This window comes from Coccinella septempunctata, chromosome 3 (assembly GCF_907165205.1).
Source record: "Coccinella septempunctata chromosome 3, icCocSept1.1, whole genome shotgun sequence".
Classification (NCBI taxonomy): domain Eukaryota; kingdom Metazoa; phylum Arthropoda; class Insecta; order Coleoptera; family Coccinellidae; genus Coccinella; species Coccinella septempunctata.
Window position 1 is genome coordinate 31,565,090 of NC_058191.1, and position 19,497 is coordinate 31,584,586.

The following is a 19,497-nucleotide window of genomic DNA, read 5'->3' on the forward strand; positions in this document are numbered from 1 at the left end:
AATGAGAACGAAATTGATATTTATTCTTACGGATTTTAGAAAATCACAGTCTCTTCAGAAAAATTAAACAATCATTCAGTTCAGAAAAGTTTATATTCACAAATTGCATAACATAACTTATTTCATTTATTTATATCAGAGAGAATAATTTTTACAGTGTTCAGCAACAAATTCGAAAATAAATTCTTTGTGATTTCTAGATTATAAGAAGTTTTGCAAATAATTATAATAAAATATTTTGGACCTTATGCTCAGGGTCAGAAGAATGTTTGTCTGCTTCGAAATCTATATTTTTAGTAGTAATGAATTATACAAGAACTCGTTTTATATCTTTCGAGAACAAAGCAGTTGATAAAAAAATCTCATAAAAATCGTTACTCCTACTGCTTATCTTCGAAATACACTCTAAGGATGAACAAGAAAAATTTATCTGAAATGGCATTATCTGCATAATTAAAATCTACTCGAATTAAAGTATTTCTATATTATCAATGAACCTTTACCCCTCAACTATTATATTATTGTGCAAGTTACATATTATCGGAGATTCTCTATTATATCTTTCTCAAGTACCACCACAAAACAATAACGTATTTCTCACATCTTTCATTTTGGTCATTGAGAAAACAGCATATTATTATCTTTCTCCCAAAAAGTGCTTTCCTATCAAAAATATGAGCAATATGACGAAATAAAATATATTTCTAAATCCAAACTACGAACTACGAAATTCTTCAATATATTCGGCTGAATTGAACTCTAATCATGCCGTAATTTTTTGATTAGCAGTATGTACAAATAAAATTTATAATATATACAGTGTCGAGGAAGAAACAGCACTCATAGAAAAATAGGCTCAAAATATACACAATATTACCATTGAAGTGAAAATCTGAGACGATGATCTGGAAGTTGTTCTTCATTGAGAAGAAATTTACGAAACAATCAAAATAGTTCGATATACCTATTTTTCGAAAGCATAAAATGAACTCTTCGAAAGGCAGTGTGAAAATTACCAATGATCATTTTTCCTATTGATATAATCCTCAAAAATAAGCAGGTGAGATGAACACATTCATATATCCGCAGATAAAAGTGAGCAGGAAAATTTCCAAATTAATTACTTTCTGGTTTTCAATTTGAGCAAAGTGAAACAAAAAACAAAATATTTCTAGGCTCATAATGATTATTGCATGTAGATTTGAGAATGGACAACTTAAAAATTACATTCAACATTTTATTATAAATATTATTCTTGCATTAAAAATAAAATATGTTATTTTGAAATGATTTTCATTTGTGGATGTACTTAGGTACTAAAATACAAATTCATGAGGAAGAGTTTGTTGAACCACATATGTACCTATACCACCAAAGTTCAGAGCCAATTTTTGTTGTAATTATTTATAGATATAGAAAATTAATTTTAAAATTGTCTCATTTTCAATGAAATCATTTGTCAATCTACTTGAGACGATGAATTCCAAGTTAGAACATGCTAAGTTTCGAACACAAGATTTCGAAAACCCTAAATGCAATAGGTACGACGCGTTGATCAGAAAGGCTCACTGCTCAGCACACAAAGGCTTAAAACAACTGCAATCTTAAAACACTACAACTTGAAAATTGAATTGAATTGAAATCTGCGCAATGGAAAAAATTACGAAAATGCACATTTTAGTTTCTTGATGAATTACTTCATCCAATTTTCGTTTTCGAAAATAATCGAGAACCACTCATAAAATTTGAAATTTAAGAAACCTCACCAATGCCACTGTTTGAAATGTCTCCAAATTTTGTATGATAAAGGGACTCAGCAGGTCCCCACCATAATATCAGCAGATCAGAGAATGTGAAACTCATGGTAGTGAAAACCATGTAATGTGGTCTGTAGCTACCATTATCTGTTTCCTGTTTCCATCAATTATTTGCCAGAAAAATACTACAGAATGATTAAGGTCATTACATAATAAATAACAAAAGCAAATTTTGAATTCTCAGCCATGTCTTTTTATCTCTCACTTTAACTGAGAACCTTGGTTTTGGTCACGATGTGGTTCAGGATAGTTTCAATCTAGAGAGAACAAGGGCAGATCCAATTTAAGGGTCGTTTATACTGTTTTTATATGTTTCAAATATCTCCACCAAAGAATAATCTTCACTCAATGTGTGATGCGAAAGGACAAATTCAGAATTGATCACTTGATTTTTGTCACTAAGGAAATTCCTTTAAAAATGCAGAAAGAGTGCTCACGCAGCTTGAAGAGTGATAACAAGAAATTTTCAAAACGATTCCCACCAGAAACATTAAACTTTCGTTTACTATCTATGTTTCAATATTCTTATGAATATTATTTCGAGCATTCGCTCACTTGCTACGATTGAACAAAAACTACATCTGTACATGAAAGAACTTCTCAAATAATCTGAACTTTTAACTGTGTAATAATTTTGATGGGAGTTGATCACTTAGCCATTGGATCACCGAGCGTTATTGGATAGGCACATTGAAGTAGTCTCTTTGGAAGTAAAATTGTATAGATCCTACTCTTTCTAGGATTCCACCACGGTATCGGATGTTCTTCGCCCATGCTCTGCACTCAATGCCGATAATCACATTTGCTGAAAACGATTAAAATTATTCGGATTTTCTGTCGCTCCTTTTTCAAGTTGGCAATATATGTAAATGATATGTATATAGGTATACATACACTGCGCAAAAAAATTAACGCACATTATGGAAATCTCAAATTTATTCTACAACTGAAGGTGTTTTTGATAATTATTTTCATCAGAATTATGCATGCATATGTTATCCACTTTCAACGGTTTTCTTCAATACAGATGTTTTTTTCCCAGCAGGAATAAAAAAAGATGATATTATCAGATTTTGAATGCCTTGGCTCCATTCTAAAATCAGTTGTTCTCGATCAATTCTAGTGATCAATAGTTTTTCTTTCGTTGGATTTTCTACACTCGATCGCTATGCAACGCGAAACACGCAATTTGACCCACGAGGAATGTGCCCAAGCGGTAGTTTTGCGAGAAGAAGGGTGGACATACACAAGAATTGCAGAAAGGTTTGGAGTTTCCCATACAAGTGTATCCAGAATGTTGCAGGGATTCAGGCAGACAGCAGACAGGTATGAATGTCCGAAGACCAGGACAGGGTAGATCACGGGTCACAACTGCCATTCAAGAACGTTACTTGAGTGTTTCTTCGTTGAGACAACGGTTTGCAACCGCTCGCCTTCTTCAAATTCAGCTTGAGCAAACTCATGAGGTGCAAATTAGCAGTCAGACAATAAGAAATCGCCTCAGAAAATATGATTTAAGGCCTCGTGTTGCGGCAAGAGGCTCAGCTCTCACCCCAGCCCATCGAAGGGCGCGTTTTTTGCGAGAGAGCATATCCATTGGAAAGAGGCCTATTGGGAAAGAGTTCTCTTCATAGATGAGTCTAGATTCTGTCTCTACCATTGTGATCGACTTTCCCTTGTATACAGACGTCCACATGAAAGTATTAAATGACTTATCAGCATTTCAGTATTTTGAAAATTGTTCATTTCTCTTCTTTCACATAAGATTCGGTGAAATCCTGAATTTTTCTTCCATTTAATGTGTCTTGTTTCGTTCAAAACCTTCCCGAGAGAACATAAAAAATAAGTTATAAAGTCAATGTAGAGTTAACTTTTATTAAAATTGAGATTTTCAGAATGTGCGTTAATTTTTTTGCGCAGTGTATTTAATGTGAAAAACCAAGTTAAAATTTTCTTCAAAATAATGACCATTCTTGCGATTTGCTGCATATCTATTTTCCTTGAAAAGTATTATACAACGTAAAACTCGATAGATTCAATTCAATTTATTTGTAACCATGGTACACATAAAGTAAACGTTGAGTGAAATTGTTATTTTAAAAACATAATGGTCCTTCTGGGGCACCCTATATAATCATGAACTTATAGTCTCTCAATATTCGAATAGCTCCCTACTTTTATTAAAGTATTAGAAGAAATCATCTGTTAGAGAGGATGGAGATGTGGAAATGGCGGAACGGTTATTTCAGTAAAACCATAGACATAGAGACATGGACTGTGCCTTCCCTTTCTATCTATGCATGAAATACGGTCAAAAAAGTGACAGAGAGAAACGCACGTCGGGCATGCAGTTGTCATTTTCTAGAATTTTGATTGGTCTACACTCACCTCTATGTGAACAAAAAAGAGACAGGTAAATGCCCGACGATCATTTCTCTCTTTCCATAAAAAAGCCAATTTCATGCTGTCATTGCTCCGTCCATGTCTCTATGTCTATGAGTAAAACGCACGAACAGCAAAGCCTCTATGCATTCCGATCCAAATCATGTTTCTGTGGTGCCGAATAAAACTACAGACCCCATAGGGAAAGGAGTGTCTCTGACAGACCCTAAGGAACACGAAGAGCTCTTCCGCCTCCACCTGTCCCCACCACAGGCCGAACAAATACCCTTCGAAACTCGTCGAGCGGTCTTTCGCACCCTGTATTCACGATATTGACACCTGTCCATATTTAGATATATTTGTGGACTATTGAAAATATTTTATTCAGCCAACTACAACATTTATAAACCTGCATTGACCTACACATACCTTTAGGATAAACTATCTTTACGGCAACTAGTGGACTCAAGTAATTGTCACCATTCCTATAAGGGAAGAAATAAGATGGAAATCCGCTAGGAAAGTATTTAAATTCCTTCACAAAATCTCTGTCTTGGGGTGTTAGGCCGTTACAACTAACCCATATTTGTGTCCTATTCAGTTGTGGCAGCTAAAAAAAAATAAAAATTAAAAATCGTTTTACCTGTTGGATAAGGGATAAATTAGGCTGCAGGGTATTTACAGAAATCAAATTGATTAATACGATTTAAAAAAAATAAGATATCCAATTATCCACCCGTTTAATAACTTTCACTACTTCTAAAATAATGACTGAGGATGGCTAAATGGGATTTTGTGTTTTTGTTGTTATAAAAATTTCACATGAAATTATTATAATTATTCATTGAACTCAAATTGTTTGAATGGCACATCGGAATGCGTGTGTCAATTTTGGGAATTTTTTATTTCAATAGTCGCTATCAGTAAAAAATGGAATCAAACAGATACATAATTCAAATCAGTTTTGAAAATTAAGGGTGAAATCTGCTTGTTATGAATTATAATTATAATTTTCAACTCTATAGAAAATCAGTAGAACTTTTAATATCCACATCGAAGGTATTTTAATGATCTTCACAACAAAACTTACAGATGTTATGCTGCTTTTCAAATCAGGTGGCATATCATCAGTCGGTAGAAGATATGTGATTGGTTCCCATCCATAAATCTGCAAGTACAATACTCAATACAAAGCAAACGAATTCCAACACTTCACCTTGTTCAATTTTAGGAATATACATGGGGATGCAGTTCTATATCCGTACAAATCTTTAGGGGAACAGTCTCCGAACATGGTGAGGTTTATCTTGCAAATCTCGTTACCAATCGGTCTTCTATAAAAGCTGCACTCTATGGAGTTGTTACCAACTGCGGGAACCATATAAGCTACCAAGAAAACAATATTTTTAATATGAAATATGAAATCCACAAAACATTGCTGGTTTCAATACACAAATAGAACTTTTGTTCGCCGACAATTTGTTGTGATACTGTGTCCTTAGTAAGTAGGTACCTAATATGTGCTAGGGTGCTGCAAGACTGTAGATGGTTGAAAAGAAATACCTTCTATGAGTTGTTTGAATCTTGAGAAAAACAGGTGTATGCATTCCTATTAGTTGAATTTGAGATTTCCATGTCACTTAATCAACATCAAGTAAAAAAAAAAAATTTTTGCAGAAAAAATACTATATATGTAAATGATTATAACATCGAAGTAGGCTTTGAATTATTCTTTTCGTTCTTCATTCGAAAGTCTCGTGAAATATATAAGTATGGAAATTCAAATTCTTGTATTCCCTGATCCTGATCCGTTCATTAATGTCAGAAACATTAAATATCGAAAATGAACTTTTAAATTAAACCAAACCTACAATAATTTGTACAGAAACAGGCAGAATGAAAACTGTAGACTGAATAAGAATATGTTATACAATCAAATTTTAAAATTAATTGTCAATACTTTACAATTAATTGAGTTATCTTAAAATTTTCGAGTTTTTGAACTTCTGCACTGATGGCAGTTTAACTTATACTCAATCTCGATCAGATCTTTCAATATGAAGAAAATAATTTGATTATAGATAAACAAGTCAACTTTAAAATGAACTGTAGAAGCTAATGAGCTAATCATTTACTTACGCTCCATGAAATCGTTCAATTTCTTGATCCACATGTTAGTTTGACTCTCATTCTTGGCATTGTAATATATGAAGTTCAAATCGTTCTCTATGCTTGAAAGCGGTCTTATACTCAACCCAGGGTTCTCTCCGATCAAACTGTCGCTAAGTTGTCTTTTCGGTTCTTTCTCGTCAATGGTAGTATAAAAACAGAACATACAACCTCCAAAGAGAAGGGCTAAGACGGCGTAGAAGATGATGTAGAAAAAAATTATTTGAACTGCAAAAAAAGATTGAGTCAATTCCTGTCCACTATATGCTGTATGATGAAGGTTTTATCCTTAAAAAAGGTTCCTAGATTTTATCTTCCTAGAAAAATTTGATATATATTGAAGCGAACTATACCTAGAACTAGTCATGCTCGGCGTACTACACTTGGTAGTACCTTTCAGGATGTTTTCGAGGCGATTCACTCAGAAATGAATTAAAGTGTCTCTACATTATTGAAATACCCTTCTACTTAAATATTTACACAACTATACCAGTTGATTTATTTCCACAGTTATTCATTTTCACCTATTGGTCGCTCACCGCTATCTTATATTCCACTGACTATGTTTCCAAAAAGTGTCATAGTTGATACCCATGATACTAAACTAAAAGAATCATCGTTGATTGAAGTATTGTACCTCAATCAACGGTATCATGGTTGATATCTACTCTTTGCTGTTTCGGCGCGTCTCGTATGTATACTCCTTTACTCGTTGTCGACTATGACTCGAATATTCCAGATCACGTTCTGTATATGTATGTATATAGAGCCAAAAAGTGATACTTTTTGCTAGAGCCATGTTCTGCAGCTTTCTGGAATGCCGTTCTAGTGTCGTAGTTCACTCAAAAACAAAAAATCTTACAACCATTTTCTACATTATGAGCAATTTACTCCATATAATCAATGTTCCAGATATTGCTAAAACTCTAACGGAAGACCTAGGGCACACGCTATATCTATATAATTATACATTTCAATTTATAAACAATTTTATTACTCTTTTTACTGTTCCATACAAAAGTAGCTCCACATTACTGAAACCATTAGTAAATTTTTCCCAGAATCAATAGAACATTGATATTTTTGTATTTTGTTCCCTAATAAAATATAAGAACAGCATCTGTGAGTGTGAATGATTTCAATATCGCAGTGGGTATCGGATCATCCCCATTTTGCGGATTTCAATAATTATCACGCTTTTAAAACTCCAGATTCAAGAAATTTCAATAAGAACTGAGAATGCAGAAAAGAATGACTATAAATTTCGAAATATAGGTATTAATACAACAAAATACAAATACGCATTTATTAGGGCGAAATGTCACAATCCGTTTTAAATTTCAATCATGGATGCTGTTTAGAATGATGCAGAAAATATTGGCAAGAGAATTACATTGAATAACTCTGAACATGATCAAATCCTCTTTATCCTTCTATTTTGCTCAATTAAATATCGAAGAGCAACAACTTGTAACTAGGTATTTAATCATGCTGTGCCGAGCACCATGGAAAAGAGATTTGGGCTTTGAGCTTTATATTTCATGAAATGCTCTCGATTACTCATTTGAGTTATAATTTCGAACGTACTTTCAAAGGGAGTATAATGTTACATAGATTTTGATTCTTCTCACTTGTTTGACAATTTCGAAGGAATAAATAAATGGAGGGCTACGTATAATAAGTATACCTATTAATAATTCCTACGTTCCGATTTGTTTTTAGTGTCTTTATAAAGATTTATTAGTTATAGGTACTCCCAAAAGAGCTCTGGTGCTTGATCTTTTATAAGCACTGTGTGTGCAATACTTTGGGAAATTTATGATTGGTAAGTATATGAAAAATTAAAATTATCAAAATTCTCATAGACATATAGATGAAGAAATAGATGGAATATTATAATTTGCAACATACTGAAACGAATGAGCGTAATTTGTTGACCCAAACTACTTGTTATAGAGAATATTGACCAACCAAAAGTTATTTCCGAAATATTGAACGCAAGCAAGATCTTCCCCTTGATGTTGCAAAAATGGAGCAAATAAATATATATAAAACCACTTTTGGCGAGTTAGGATATCCCAATTAGGGCACACCCTTCTTCAAAAATAAAAATACGTAAGTACACTGTGTGAAACTTTTCTGATTGGACCGAATACAAAACTAAATGAAATATTTTGCTCGAAAAATATTTCATGTAAAATGCGAAGTATAACCAAATGAAATTTCCAAAAGTTTCCATTCTTAAGAAACGCATTTTTACAGTAATGGTCAAATATTCATGTAGTATAGGTAACGTTATTTGTCATAAATTTGATGAAATAATTTGTTCGATGCAAAAGTATCAAATCTAGGACCATATACTTGAATGTCAAAGTGGAAATGCAGAGTGAAAACTGTTACGTCCCACATATAAACGGACTTTATAAGCTTTGACTTTACTCGTATGCAAATTCGGATCTGTATACGCATTCCTATGCAGCTTCCAAATTTTGGACCAACAACAGTTAACATGTTCCTACCCCAACTTAATGGTGTCCTCCCCAAGTATTGTCCAGTGTCTGGATTATGCATAAACCTGGAGAAACTCTCCCAGGCACCTCTTTCCACCGGTTTGTAGAATCCGAACTCTTGTTTTTCACTTTCCTTCTGCTTTTCCGCGGCCATCGTACTTATTGATCTGGATTTCGCGCCACCCTTCACGAAACTAGCACGCCAACCCTTGTGTTTTGCAAACTGCCCGCTTGCTGCGCAACAGGAAGACGGGGTTGGGTCTTCTGGTTCGAAAAACGCGCACGGTATTGTTTGTAAATAACGGAATTGTAAGGTAGTAGTGTAGAGACAAAAGAGCCGGTTATGCAAATAACTCTACACATACTTTACTCACCCATGACTTCGAGAAATAAACGTGCAAATGCAGAAATTGATGGTGATCTTGGCAGATTATGTATTAAATATTTTGAACAGCATCTTTAGCTGAACCCTAGTGAAACTAAGATCCTCATTTTTAGTTGAGAAAGCTGGAATGTAGATATGCAATTAAGAGTTCGTGGAGTCAAGGTTGCTGCTCTAAATTAGGGATTAGTTATCTTGGATTCGGATTTCACTGATTTCAGATTTACCGAACATAGTATATCCAGTATATCCTCGTGTATTTATTGAGCTCTATGCGCTGAGAAGAGTACGAGTATAATATATACCTATATTTATGTAGGTACCACTAGACATCTTTTCCTTCAGAAAATTGTAATCAATCAGGATTGAAGGCAATGCAATTTTGTTGATTATTCTGTGCCGCAAAGTTATTCTTAGCTTCTACTATTTTATAATGAATATTTTATCTAAATCATTCACCTTGGTTTCATTATTGTTGCATAAATGGTTAGGATAACTATTTTCTACTGCCAATTCCCATTTGTTTCAACCCACTAATAATTCCAGTTTCGGATGTGTTACTTTCTCTCACTAGTGCTGCGCAACTATTAACGGAAAATAATTTTTTCTACAAGCGTGCGCGTTCAACCTTTTTCCCGCACGCATTTCAAGTTGCAAAGAGTCACTTTTCCAAAACGTGCGGGAAAAACGCCTGCTATTTCTTTCCCGCACGCATTTGCTTGCCGGAATGGATTAGCAGGGGTTTTTCCCGCACGCAAATCTTATAGAATAAATTAAATTCTATCATGTCTCTATGCACCGGACGTCAACGATGAGTAACCCATGGTAACGACATGCAGAATTACGTCTGTCATTTTATATGAATTAATCAAATGAGATATGATCTGTATCGTGCAATTGATATATTTATATATTTCAAGCGCTTGTAGAAAAAATATTGTTCCTAACTCTTGCGGAAAGTGTCTTGCCCGCACTCAACTGCTTACCCGAACTCTGCTTCGCATCGTTCGGGCAACGGCAGTTTCGTGCGGGCAAGTATCACTTTCCGCACTTGATAGGAAAATAACTATTTTCTACAATCGTGCGCGTTCAACCTTTTTCCCGCACGCATTCCAAGTTGCAAAGAGTCACTTTCCCGCACGCAAATATTATAGAGTAAATTGAATTCTGTTATGTCTCTATGCACCGATCGCCAACGATGAGAAACCCATGGTAACGACATGCAAAATTACGTCTCAAGGAGATATATCTCCTTGTTACGTCTGTCATTATATATGAATTAATCAAATGAGATATGATCTGTTTCGTGAAATGGATATATTCATATATTTCAAGCGCTTGTAGAAAAAATATTGTTCCTAACTCTTGCGGAAAGTGTCTTGCCCGCACTCAACTGCTTACCCGAACTCTGCTTCGCATCGTTCGGGCAACGGCAGTTTCGTGCGGGCAAGTATCATTTTACGCACTTGATAGGAAAATAACTATTTCCCACGAGGATGCGCGTTCATGTTCAAATCTTTTTCCGCACACATTTCAAGTTACAAAGAGTCACTTTCCCAAACTGTGCGGGAAAAAAGCCTACAATTTATTTCCCGCCCGCACGTAAATTCTTGCCCGAACTCTGCTTCGGCAATTTTCGTGCGGGCAAGTACCAGTTTCCCCACTTATTAGGAAAATAACGGCCGGTTTCATAATCAAACCTAAAGCCGCTTTAACTTTAAAGCTTCCTTTAACCCTACTGAAAATGACAGTAAAGGAGAGGCTTTAAGCCTAAAGTGACTTTAAATTTTATTATGAAACTGGGTGTAATTATTTTATACAAGCGTGCGCGCACTTATTTCAGGTCGTAAAGAGTCATTTTAACAAACCGTGCGGGAAAAACGTAGAGTACCCTACCCTCCTTTCAACCCTGACCAACAACACCGAGTATTCTCAGAGAACGGTTTTGTTGCCCTCAAAGATTGATACAGCTAAAATTAGATGAATTAGAGAAAATATGGGACATATGCTATTGTCTTGGTCTGTGTTTCTATCTGGAGGGGATTGCATCGGATGTCGTTTCCGTTTTCATACTGGATGGCGCTCTGTGTAACCAAAGAGTATCATATACTCTTTGGTGTAACTGTATAGCAAAGACTCAAAGAGGGCCTTTGATTATAGACCAAACCTAACCTAACTCTATAATCTTTACTTAGTAGCGATGTGTCTTACTAGATAGTACTCAGTAGCTTGCCAGTATTGAATAAGGGTCCATCAATTCCAAACGTTATCCATCGGAGAAGAAGCTATGTTGCTTTGACGAGGTCAAATGAGACCGGAACCATGGTCAGCATCTGCTTTCTTTCGATGAAGCGTATTTCATTTAGGGCCCTGGCGATGGCAAATAGGCTAGTTCATTTCAGATCGTAAGACTTCTTAATATTTATATCAGCTGGTGGTATGCATCTGAATTAATTCATATTATTATTATTATTGGTTGCCCTGACGCACAATAGGCTGCCTCACGATTCACGAAGAGCAGCGCACCAAAAGAAACCATCAAACCATGAGAAACAAACAACAAACCAACGTGGAATATGATTGAACTATTGATACCAGAGGGCAGATACCACATACCAGGTGGTCTCTGATTAGTTTAATACGTTTTAATACTTCATTTTTGCACACATTTACGGCATTCGTTGAGAAATCATCCACATTTGCAATCTGCAAATGTTCATAAGAAGTGTAGGACATAGAGAAAGGCAGTCTCTGGTGTAGGAGGTTGGAAGTTATTTGTCAATTTTGATTTTTGAGACTTGATATGTTGCTTGTTTAGGGGAATAATGAACTTCTGTGTAAAATATTACACCGGATGAATCGGAAATAACAACCCCAATTTTATAATTTTGATAATGGTAGGTGGAAGGGATATTAAAAGTTATTGTTGCCTTAATATCGTCCAGACCAAAGCTTAATCTCCCTAATCGTCTAATCTTTGGTCCAGACTTTATTTTATCTTATTTTTCTTAATCCTGCTATGGATGACTATTTATAGAATTTGTTCCTCAAACCATTGTAGATATACCTACGATACAATAATTGGTCTATAGGATCCAGAGAAAATTTTTGTCTGTTCTCTAAACTCATCTGTTCTCACTCATCGGGCGTATTATGACCACCTTCCAGATCCGTACTTGAAATTGTATGGAACCCCATTGGACTTGAGAGGATGATTATTGAGCGATTTTTTATGAAATGATTCATTTTTATTAGTTTGTCAAAAAAAGACTCACTTTAAAGAGTAGGTATATAACAGAAGACACCAACTGGTGTCTTTTTGTAGATTTATTCCCGGTAACGGGATACAGCAATGAATGAATGAATACGGTGGATAATGGATATTGATATCTTCAAGTCGTGAACTGTTCACTGCTTTGACATAGCCAATGTGGAAGTCAAGGCGTTGATTAAAGTATTGTATATTATATTGTATTGTATTGTATTGTATTGTATACGGTCACGATCCTCTTTGACCTAACTCTTCTTTAGATGCTTAGTAGTTCTTTTAGTGAGTAGATAAGGAGCCCACGGACGCTTTGTCCGTTTTTTTATGTTTATTTTGACAGATGACACTGACAATTGTAAAATGTAAATTATCGATATGGCGGGTTTTCGAGAGATAGATAAAGCAATATTTCCGATAAAAAATGTCCCGTCCGTTGTTCGATTATTCAAATCCCAACTAGAAGGACCAGGGGAACCCGATCTCGCACTACTTTCAATAGTTGTCGGCACAATTGAAAATTCGCTGACATGCCGGTCAAACATAAGTTTCCAAATAAGCGAACCCGTAGAACCAAGCAGTTTGCCTATTTTGGAATTGCACGTTATTGAAGAAATGTACAAAAAATTCCATGCAATAATAAAGGGAGCAATTGATTTAAAAAATTATTCCAAACCGTTTGCTACTCGTGATTTGGTTAAAAAAGTTTCTGATATCATCTGGAATTCTTTAACAAGAAGCTATTATAAAGATAGGCCCCATCTACAAAGTTTGTATAGCTATTTGAATGGTAGCAAATTGGACTGTTTTGGTGTGGCATTTGCAGGTAATACATAAAATTCATATTGATATTTGCAAAAAACTTGATTTACCCATCTTATTATTAGTTGTAGCTGGATGTCAAGTTCTTGGATTCTCAGATGTGCATTTGGCATTGTCAGAAGACCATGCCTGGGTAGTATTTGGGGAGTATGCCAATCAGACTGCAGAAGTAACTTGGCATGGAAAAGGTAACGAAGACAAGAGAGGCCAAGAGATTGGTAGAGGAGTATCTGCTAGGTCTTGGCTTTATGTAAACAATAGACCTGTAGTATGTACAAGGCATATGGAGGTGATTTATTAATCTTTCTTTAATTTACTGTTCTCTAATTTGTAATTTCTCTGCTGTTTTAGGTAGCAGCTTTAGTATCTGCTATTAATCCTTCTTTGAATGCCACCCATGATGCCTTTGAAGTTGGTTTACTTCAACAAGAATTACTCTGGCTTCTTTATGATCTGGGTCATTTGAAAAAATACCCTATGGCTTTAGGGAATTTGGGTGATCTTGAGGAAATTGCTCCAAAGGAAGGAAGGTATATATGAATGCTTGCATTTGGTATTTGTGATAAAATACTCAAATTTTCAGAATTCCTTGTAATACTTTATTCAAAGAGGCCATACAGTCAGCAAGAACACATTATAATAATCAACATGTTTACCCATATACTTATCAGGGAGGTTATTTTTACCGACATAAAATGTACAAAGAAGCTTTTGAAAGCTGGGCTAACGCCAGTGATGTGATAAGATTGTAAGTTTTTAATAATTTTTGGTATATTACTTCAATAATTGAATCATGGAAACAAAAATATAAATGTTTCTATTGGATATCACTATTGTGAAGGTGATTCTTATATAGGATGCTCAAGTTTGAAAGAAGGAAAATCCAGAAGACAATAGAGAATGAAATGGATATAAATTTTCTCATAGATCTCTATTTGGTAGATTTTTCATTCACAATGTACAAGTTTGATTGGAAAAAATCATATCTATCAATTTTTTTTCAAAGTGCCGGAGATATTTGAATAAAATTTTCTAGGTCTCATTCCAATAGCTTCCATCACAAAACTCGCTACCATGTTGTAAATTGAGGCTGTTTAAAAATAAATTATGAATTTGATTTTTCTAATCACCCTTTAAGCCCTGTAGTTTGTAGAGTAAATTAATATAATGTTTTGATTCCCTATCGTCTCATGGATTTTACCCATTTCAAATTGTATTTTATAAACCATTTCCATTTTTTTTCAAGATATAATTATTCAAGAGATGATGAAGAAATATACAAAGAATTTTTAGAAATAGCGAATGAACTTATACCTCATATTATGAAAGTAGAAAGCTCAGGTTTTAGTTCAAACTCCATCCTCAAGAAGCCTGAATGTTTTGCAAATCTTTTGAGGTTTTATGATGGCATATGTCAATGGGAAGAAGGTAATTTCATTTGATTCTTGCCTAACAAACCTCATGTTATAAATTTTCAGGAAGCGCAACACCAGTATTACATATAGGTTGGGCCAAACCTTTAGTAAATACAATATCCAAGTTCGATTCTGACGTTAGGGCTAAGGTGAATATTATCTGTGCTGAAAGTGAAGATGAGAAAGGTACCAAGGAGACAAACGGTAATTTATTCAACAACAATAATAATAACTATGAAAAAGAAAATGGAACTTCAACCAAAAAGGGGGATAAAGACCAGTCCACTTCCAATTTCCACCCCAGCATTGAGGCCTTAACAGCAGCATGCTCGGAAAAGCTTCTCAATCCAGAATATCTTCTCCAAGGTGATGGTTCTCCATTTGTAGGTAAGACAAAGTGAGAACTTTACAGAGAATGATCGGTTTTGTGTGTAATTTGTTATATCTACAAACTACAGAGTAGTTTGCGTTGCTCTGACTATGTCAGAACCTGAAAAAATGAATAAGAGTTGTTAAAATAATGAGGGGAAACTTTTGTTTCCTAAGTTAATATCTCCTCAACTATGAGGTACCAGTTTACTCTGGTACTGGTTTCAATCCATTTTTTATGCAAAACTGTTACCAACAAAATCGATCACTGTCTACAAAGTCCAGCCAGTGAGGTAATTGAGAAAAAGCTATTTCCTCACCTAAAATTACTTGTCCTTCAATAATTATACTTTGAGTCTTTGACCGAAGATGAAAAAATAATTGATTTGTTGCAGGAGGGGAAGATTCTACAAAACAGGAAATGAATGGTAAACCAAGTACCTCAAAAAAAGAAGATGATAATGTTACTAAAATAGATACAAATAAGGCCCATTCTGAAGATATGAGTGAAGAGGCAGAAAAAGATAAGGAGGACAAGCATCCGACAATCATTCTCAGGAGTCATAAGATGAAAGAACTGAAGGACCTCTTACTCAGTGAAAAATTAAACACTCAGGCAATTTCACTGCACCTGACTGCTCAGTCACAGGTTCAAGTCAACAAAAAAGGTAGGAGTGACATGGATAATGTAAGGCCAAAAAGGGCCAGACGGGAGTAGATATTTCCTTCTGGATTAATCACAAATGTTTGTAAAATAGACAACACTCTGACGACGGACATAAGTCACATTTGGGCCAATCTATCCACATTGTGATATTTTGATTTTAAATTGAAATTTCTATCAAAATTCGGTGTGTGTATTGTGAAGATGATATTTTTAGAATGTTTTGCTTTTGCAAAAATCCGATTTTGAAACGTTAGCGAATGATGACAATTTTTTAAGGTGAAGGTGCTATGACTAGAAATTTATGAGTGATATTAAGATTTTTGAGCTTCCTGATTTTGGTACCCTTATAAATTTGCAGTATGCAAAGTAACACCTTTAACCAAATGATATTTGTATGGATTTTTCTCTTGGAATTTCTTCCAAACATTATGATTTCAATAATATTCTCACATTATCGCCGCATGACATTGGTTCACTGCTGTCAATAATATTGCTTGGTTTTGTTTGAAGTAATGAACGAGTTCAGAAATGCTTGCCATCCTTGTAAATACTCAAAAAAAACCAATACAGTGGAATTTTTTTTCTAACTTACCTAAATGCAACATCTTGGTAGATGAGGAGCCGTTTTTATCACTTGCATTTGATAGCTTGTACAATTCCAAGGATTGTTGAATAATTAAGGCAATCAAAGGCACAAATAGAATTTAAAAAAAGTATGGTTCCATTGTAGGACTTTTTTAGAGTTCTTACAAGGTTGGAAAGCGTATCTGAACTCGCCCTTTGTGAAATAATGGTGTAAATAAAATCAAGATTTCCATAAATCCAATCCTAAAAATGCTACTGCAAACTAAGAGGTACTTTTATTTTACTTTACAGTATTCATAATCTTTGAGAAAAAGTGATAGTTTTGTGGTTGCAGGGTTTTCTGTGTAGTCTAATTTACAAATATTTTCATGAAACTATCATTCTCGTGTACTTAAAGCTGTAGGGCATTAACTTGCAATATTCACAATATTCTCTTTGCATCAAATCGAAATAGAGCATGACAGAATCATAAACATGATTGAGCATTTAGAAATCAAAACTAATTGTGCAATCCTCCATAGATTGGTTAGATGTAACTTCAGTGAAATAGTACTATACACCACTACAATGTTGTATAGTGTGTGGTTAAAAGTCTGATCAAGATCTTTTAAAAACAATAAAATTCTGGTGGCTGATCCTCGATAGCTTGGTTGGCAGTACCAAAGGTTTGTCAAATTGTGAATTGTTGGAAAACAATATTTCTGGCGCAATACAGAAAAAAGATAACCTCATTGACTTCCTTCAGTAAGTCTTATATGATTTTTTTATCAGAAATTTTTTTGAATGATTTAAAAATCATATTTATTCCTAACTTGGATTTTCTTGTTTTAAGATCTTGACCTGGACTTAGTTTTACTGTATGAACCATAAGTTCAGTTGGACTGAACTATCAATATTACAATACTAAGGAAGGTTATGAGTGTGATTTCAATATAAGGACTGATGATCATGAGCTACGTTTTACGCTGTGTCTAGCTTAAATGAGTATAGTGCGGTGCGTTACGTACAATTTTATAGTTAGCCGAACTAAAAAGTAGAAAGAAACAAGATTCAGAAAAATTTAGTTTGGTTTGACTTAAATTAATAAAACTTTCTATGCGTTTGCACGCATACGACTGCGAGGAAAATAAGACATTGCGTGCGTTACGATATTCTATATGCGTGCAAGTTTCCTGCAAATCGCGCTTGAGGTACTCGAGACGACTGTCACGGCTGTCAACCAACAACAGCGTAGAGCACTGCGACTAGAGCCGTTAACCCCGCCGACGATCTTCGTCGATAGACAGTCTTGATAATCTTCCCGAGAAAAACGGACCTCACGCTGGACAATTCGATTATTTTTTCCATTGCTTGCTTTATCGTAAAACACCATCGCAAGCAATGCAGCGGAAGCATCGTACTAGTCTCATCTACGCTGGATACAGCGTAAGGGTTCCAACCATTTTCAGATACCTCAATACATCTGGCTATCCATAAATGATTTAATTGATAACTTCGATCCATCAAACTCCATTTCAATATCGTCCTCATCTCCTCCAAAATAGCTTAATTTTTCATTTGCTTCATTTGCGCATAATTAATTGCTTCAGTAATCTCACGAAAACATTATCTCGAATGATCCAGTACAAAATACGATATTTTAAGTAAGTACGAAAGCAATGGCAGTACATATTTAGTTTTGAAATATCAGGTTTCTCATTAGATAACTGTGTTAACTTAAGAATAAGTTTAAAGTATGTGATGCACTCTGAGTAATATTATCTTGAAGGTCATAACTGTCCAAATCTCAAATGACACTTGCGATGTACGGATTTTGGACAGGTAGGACTATTTATGCACGAGTTACAATGTTAGGTTTTCGACACGTTAAAGTTAAAACTGTTTTAGATAATGTTAGACATTCCCCAGTGATATGTTCACTCTTATTATTTGGTTGTTAATGTGCATTTTTGCATCTCAATGTTTTATAATGCTATTTATTGAATATTTCAATGCACGATGCATTCAGTCACTGTTAATTTATTATTTTTCTCAAGAAATGTGGTGGTGAAGGGACTTCAAATATATTAATCATTCAAAGAGTATTATTTTTGAGAAAAATCTAAAATGGAGATTATTTAAATTATTTTTTATACTTTTACTTTTTATACTGAGTTTGAAAAATATTCAGAAATAACGCCTTTGGACCTTCATCCCCAGGTAAATTGAATTCCTGTTTCAAATCTCTTTTTTTTTTGCACATATTTAGATATAGTTTTTCCCCCAACTGAATTCTGTAGTTTGAAATAAAACTGCAGATTCTTTGAATCTAAATCAAAATAATTCCTGATGATTTTTTTTTAATTCAATTTGATAGAACAGTGTATTTGGAGTATTATTTTCTCATTTGACTAGAGCTGAAAAGATTTTTTTGAAAACTTTAATGCAGGTAGTCTACAGTCCAATTTTCTTTAGAATATTTGATTCAGGTGTAGTTAATAAGTGTTTCGTTAGTAATTCTAGGACAGAATGATGATGCGGCAAAATTAAATTATTGTAGTCTGTGATGAACTAAAGGGTGACTAATGTATTTATTGATTAATGTATTTGTAGAGATATAGGTATTATTGATGATGTATTTTTCTAACCGAAAAATAATTTTTATCAGAATCTTCCATTTTCTTTGTTGATGTTACATTATGCAAAGTTTAACTTACAAGTTTTGGAGGTAACCTAATTACTGTTATATTCAAAGGTTCTCCTAACACAAATTATGTACAACATCACATTAGGATTATTATCTGATGACATATGTATACTAATAGGAAGTACTACTTATTGTAATTCGCCCACAATAAATCAAATGCATACACAAATGCGTCCTTTTTATTATACACTAGCTGTGCCTACCGCTTCACAGCAGTTACTTAACTTTGTTTATTTTTCTTTTCAATTACCTCAACTTCATTTCACTTCACTTTTCTATTCTAGTCTGCTCTTCTTCCTTCTAGTCTTTTCTACTCTATTATTCTGCTCTACTATATTTCACTTGACTTTTTTTGTAATCTAAAGCCTTTCGTGCAGTCAAAGTTTTGTAAAAATCGGTTAGGCCAATCCAGAACTTAAACGGGACAA

General features: G+C 34.4%; 2 protein-coding genes across 4 annotated transcripts; one reads left to right on the forward strand and one right to left on the reverse strand.

The window, feature by feature from the left end:
* Positions 1 to 2,401: 2,401 nt before the first annotated feature.
* LOC123309857 (sodium/potassium-transporting ATPase subunit beta-1-like) lies at positions 2,402 to 9,812 on the reverse strand. Of its 3 annotated transcripts, none has more exons than XM_044893146.1 (6): positions 9,566 to 9,812; positions 6,339 to 6,596; positions 5,416 to 5,585; positions 5,290 to 5,367; positions 4,629 to 4,809; positions 2,402 to 2,622 (listed from the first exon to the last, which is right to left on the reverse strand). In XM_044893146.1, the coding sequence occupies exons 1-6, from the start codon at positions 9,591 to 9,593 to the stop codon at positions 2,492 to 2,494; spliced, it is 846 nt and encodes a 281-aa protein (XP_044749081.1). In that variant the 5' UTR covers positions 9,594 to 9,812; the 3' UTR covers positions 2,402 to 2,491. The 3 variants fall into 3 exon arrangements, with proteins under 3 accessions (XP_044749081.1, XP_044749082.1, XP_044749080.1); XM_044893147.1 differs by lacking the exon at positions 9,566 to 9,812 and adding an exon at positions 9,253 to 9,400; XM_044893145.1 differs by lacking the exon at positions 9,566 to 9,812 and adding an exon at positions 8,888 to 9,246.
* Positions 9,813 to 12,824: 3,012 nt separating this feature from the next.
* On the forward strand, positions 12,825 to 19,238 carry LOC123309358 (menin). Its single transcript, XM_044892440.1, has 7 exons — positions 12,825 to 13,351; positions 13,413 to 13,636; positions 13,699 to 13,877; positions 13,931 to 14,095; positions 14,594 to 14,775; positions 14,826 to 15,149; positions 15,527 to 19,238. The coding sequence occupies exons 1-7, from the start codon at positions 12,904 to 12,906 to the stop codon at positions 15,847 to 15,849; spliced, it is 1,845 nt and encodes a 614-aa protein (XP_044748375.1). The 5' UTR covers positions 12,825 to 12,903; the 3' UTR covers positions 15,850 to 19,238.
* Positions 19,239 to 19,497: the final 259 nt, after the last annotated feature.